Below are 3,700 nucleotides of genomic sequence, written 5' to 3'. Positions count from 1 at the left end.
CCGGCCGTGACCGTGAACGCCAGCGGGGAAGGGAGAATCAGCCGCGGTAGCCGCGGCTGCCAGAAACTCTCCCCGCCAATCAATGCTAGGTTCGCAAGCCTCTTTCACAGCCTCTTGGGATTCCTGGTGGGCCAGGTGAGGGTCCCTGGGGTGGTTACTAACCCTGAGGCTGCATCCGCTCAGCTCGCAATCCGGTGCTTGTGGCTTCCGGTCCGCAGCCGCCTAGGCGGCAGGAAGAGTGGATGGCTGCACACCTGTGAGCGAATGGGAGGGCAGGGTCATGGGGAGAAGGAACCTGGAGACTTTTCCAGCAGGCTGTCCCAGAGGGGACACAAGGCTGATGATCTCCCTGTCCGCAGCCAGGTCTGCCAAACGTGCCTGCACCTCTGCCTGTTCCATTTCCAGGCCTAGAGGACCAGACCCCAGTGGACTTGAGCATTACTGATCACTCTGTTCTCCCAAACTGCACTTCCTCTTAGGTTCCCGCACTTCCTCCTACCCTCCCAGAGCTACCCTAACCCCTTCCAATCTCTCCACCGACCCTCCACTCTTGCTGCCTCCTCTCTCCCTCTCCTAACCCCAGCTACTGGGACTTTGGGGAGACTCGGCTCCACTGTCTCCACTTTTGCCTACCGCAGGCTGACTTAAGACCATGGAAGGAGATGGGGTGGGGGGCAGATTACCTTTCCTCCAGAACCTCAGACCGAGGCCAAAATGCCCCAGTTCCACTGCAAACCAGCTCCTCCCCAGCACCTCAGCTTTCCCTGTCCCTATTCCCAGCCTGCAGCTCCTCTCTCCCTGGTTGGGTTCTTCCCTTCTCTCTGGGACCTGGCAGGGCCTGCTGAGGGGTGTGTGGGAGGGAACCACAAACAAAACAGACAAGAGGATGTCCAAGGAGTGCCTGCCAGAGATGCCTGGCGTTCTAAGCGGGGACTGTGTCCCAGGCAGTGCCCCCTTTTGCTCTCTGTCAGAGACAGGCTCAGTCCGGGGCCGGTGCCCGTGTCTTGCCCCCTAAAAGAAGGAAAGAGCTTGCTCCCTCAACAGAAGTCTTTTCTTTTTCATTCTCCGGTTTTGAAACCAGATCTTGACCTGCTGGTCACTAAGATTCAAGCGGTCTGAGAGTTCCCTCCGGCGCTGCCGTGTGATGAACTCGTTCACCAGAAATTCCCCCTCCAGCTCCGCCAGCTGCAACTTCGAATAGGGCTTGCGCTTCTTCCGGGAGCGGCTGTGGATCGGGTACCAGGGCGCGCCTGGGTGGAGACGAACCGGCAGCGTTGGCCAGAGGACCAAGAGGTGACAAGCCCAGTGCCCTCGGTCCTTCCCCAGCCCTTTTCACCTTGGCCTACTGCCCACCCCTAGGCCCTGGCTCTTCTGTCTCATCCCCTCTCTTTTACACAGACCCTCATCCCCTTCAACTCCCCCACCTTCATCACTCTCTTTTTCCCTTTTCACTGGTCCTTCCCTCCTCAACCCTACCTCCCACTGTAGTATCTCTAACCCTTCTGGGTTTTGATCCCCTCATTTCTCCCCAAACCTCTTTTTCTCTCGGATATCCTAGCCCTTTCCTTTCACATCCTCCAGGATGGGGTCCCTGATCAGCTAAAACAGATAGGAGCAAGTGGCCAGAGTAAACCAGGTCCACTGGCGTTTCTTGAAAGGAAAAATGTAGCTAACGGAGCCTGTGTGAAGGCGGAGGGAGAGGCCCTAGAGAGAGGGACCAAGGTCTCATTCCCCACCCCAGGCATGGGGAAATGTCGGTCAGAGTCCCCTTCTCCGGAGATCCCTGCCCCCTCCAGCCGCAGATCGGCGAAAAGGGGAGTCTGTGCAGTTCTTTTATGGGGATATTTACATGTTTATAGGCGCCCCCCCCACCCCGTACTTCTTTTTAAAAGAAGCCCTTCCTCGCCACACATTCTGTCACCCCAGGCGGCCCTAGCTCAGTCCTACACTGCCCGCCCCCGAGAGCTGTCCGGTCCTGAGTACGCCTCACGAGTGGGCTGGGGTCCTTACCGCTGGCCGAGAGCCCGCCGCCGGGGTTTAAAGGAGATACCAAGCTGCCCGGGTCGCCCGCGCCGGCGCCCTTGTTGCCCTCGTTGATCAGGGACGAACTGGAGTCGGATTCCAGTGACTGGCACGAGGGCGGGTCGTGCGGGGGTCCCGCGCCACCTTCGCCACCGCCGCCGCCGGCCGCGTAGTCGTACTTGAAACCGAGCGCGGGCGGCCCCGACGGCTCCAGGGGCAGCAACGCTGCCCCCGGCCCGACTCCCGGGCCCGGCTCGCGCCCGCGCTCCTCACGCTTCAGGCCCCCGCCGCCGCCCTCGGCGCAGGGCTCGCGGTAGTAACCCTTGCTGTCCTCCACTCGCGCCAGCTCGCACGTGCGGCCAAAGGGCGGGTTGAGCGACACCGGGCTGCCGAGATAGGGCTGCGGGTAGCCATTGCAGGGCTCCGCCGACGGCCAGGGCAGCGAGCACACGTTGTCGCGGCGCGGGTAGGACAGCGAAGGCAGTCCTGGCAGCTGCGCCCCAGACGCGCGGAAGTTGGGGAAGTAGAACGTGTCTCCCGTGTGGATGTTCACCAGCGGCCCCACAAACCCGGGATTCAGGAGATTATGCTCGCCCATTTCCGCGGGGCCCGACCGGCAGCTTCTACTTTATTGCTATCTGACATTAAACATAGTTAAACCTGCACCAGCCACCCATTGGCCATCCAGCTCACGTGGGCGCCGCCGCCAGGGGGATGGGTGGGGACAGCGAATCCCCCCCACCCCGCACCAACTCCAACTTCCCCTTCCCCACTCGGGGTGGGGGGGACAAAATGCTGGGGCAGATTTATTCGCTGGATTCTGGTTTTTAAAAATATCATATAAAACCTAATGCAGAGAGTGAGGCAATCGCCGGACACGGGGCAAGAGGGAAAAAGCCACACCAAAAATACCCACACATCTGCACTTCTGCACCATGCACTCCCCCCAGATGTATTATCTTCTCGCCAACAGCTGGCCAAGCACAGCCTGTCCCTCTTTAATTAGCTCCTTTATTAACTAAAACCGTTGGAATTTACAATATCTCCCCAATAAATTACTATTAGATATTGTGTCATATAAAGTTTACTGGCTGTTTAAGGAGACGGATGAGCCCTTTGGCTCTGGGTTTATTTACAGTAGAGGCAAAGTGGGGGTAAGGACAGATTTTCCTGCCACTGTCTTTCCCAGCCCCGCCGCTGCCGCGCTCCTCTTCCTCAGCTCTTTCTCCTCAAGAATTTTGGGAGGCACTTGGGGTCCTCTCCTCTAGGAAGGACTATGGGAGAATTATTAATGCTGGGTATCCCTCGCCCCTGGAGCTGGGAGCCAGCCTCACACTTCTACTCACCGTTAGAGGAGGGACGCAGAAAGGAGGCAGAAGAAGCAAAAAAAAAAAAAAAAAAAAAAAAAAAAAAAAAAAAAAAAAAAGAGGAAAAAAAAAAAAGAAAAAAAAAAAAAAAAAAGGAGGTGCCTGACTCTAGGTGTACCTGACTACCTGCTCCTGAAAATCTGGGGGCCTGAACTACTCTTGCCTTTGACTTCTGTGGGTCAGATGGGCTTCTGCAGGTCTTTCAGAGTCTTTGCAGCAAGAGGCTCTGGGACCTCATTAGGGCTTGGCTGGCCTAAGAGGCTCCCGACTCCCACAGCAGAAGAGACCCCCACACACCAGAACCAGCCCAG

The 3,700-nt window shown here is 57.6% G+C and overlaps 1 protein-coding gene across 1 annotated transcript; it reads right to left on the bottom strand.

The window, feature by feature from the left end:
• Window positions 1-1,011: 1,011 nt before the first annotated feature.
• Window positions 1,012-2,620, bottom strand: HOXC12 (homeobox C12). Its single transcript, XM_059404876.1, has 2 exons — window positions 2,011-2,620; window positions 1,012-1,250 (listed from the first exon to the last, which is right to left on the bottom strand). The coding sequence occupies exons 1-2, from the start codon at window positions 2,618-2,620 to the stop codon at window positions 1,012-1,014; spliced, it is 849 nt and encodes a 282-aa protein (XP_059260859.1).
• Between the last annotated feature and the right edge of the window lie 1,080 nt (window positions 2,621-3,700).

Source organism: Mustela nigripes, chromosome 6 (assembly GCF_022355385.1).
Source record: "Mustela nigripes isolate SB6536 chromosome 6, MUSNIG.SB6536, whole genome shotgun sequence".
NCBI lineage: Eukaryota > Metazoa > Chordata > Mammalia > Carnivora > Mustelidae > Mustela > Mustela nigripes.
The sequence above is the reverse complement of the archived record's forward strand: the minus strand, read 5'-3'. Positions and strand labels throughout refer to the sequence as shown.

Coding starts and splice junctions, on each gene's coding strand:
- HOXC12 (XM_059404876.1), bottom strand. CDS start 2,620: ATGGGCGAGCATAATCTCCTGAATCCCGGGTTTGTGGGGCCGCTGGTG. Junction 1,251..2,010: donor CGGCGGGCTCTCGGCCAGCG/GTAAGGACCCCA, acceptor GTCTCCACCCAG/GCGCGCCCTGGTACCCGATC.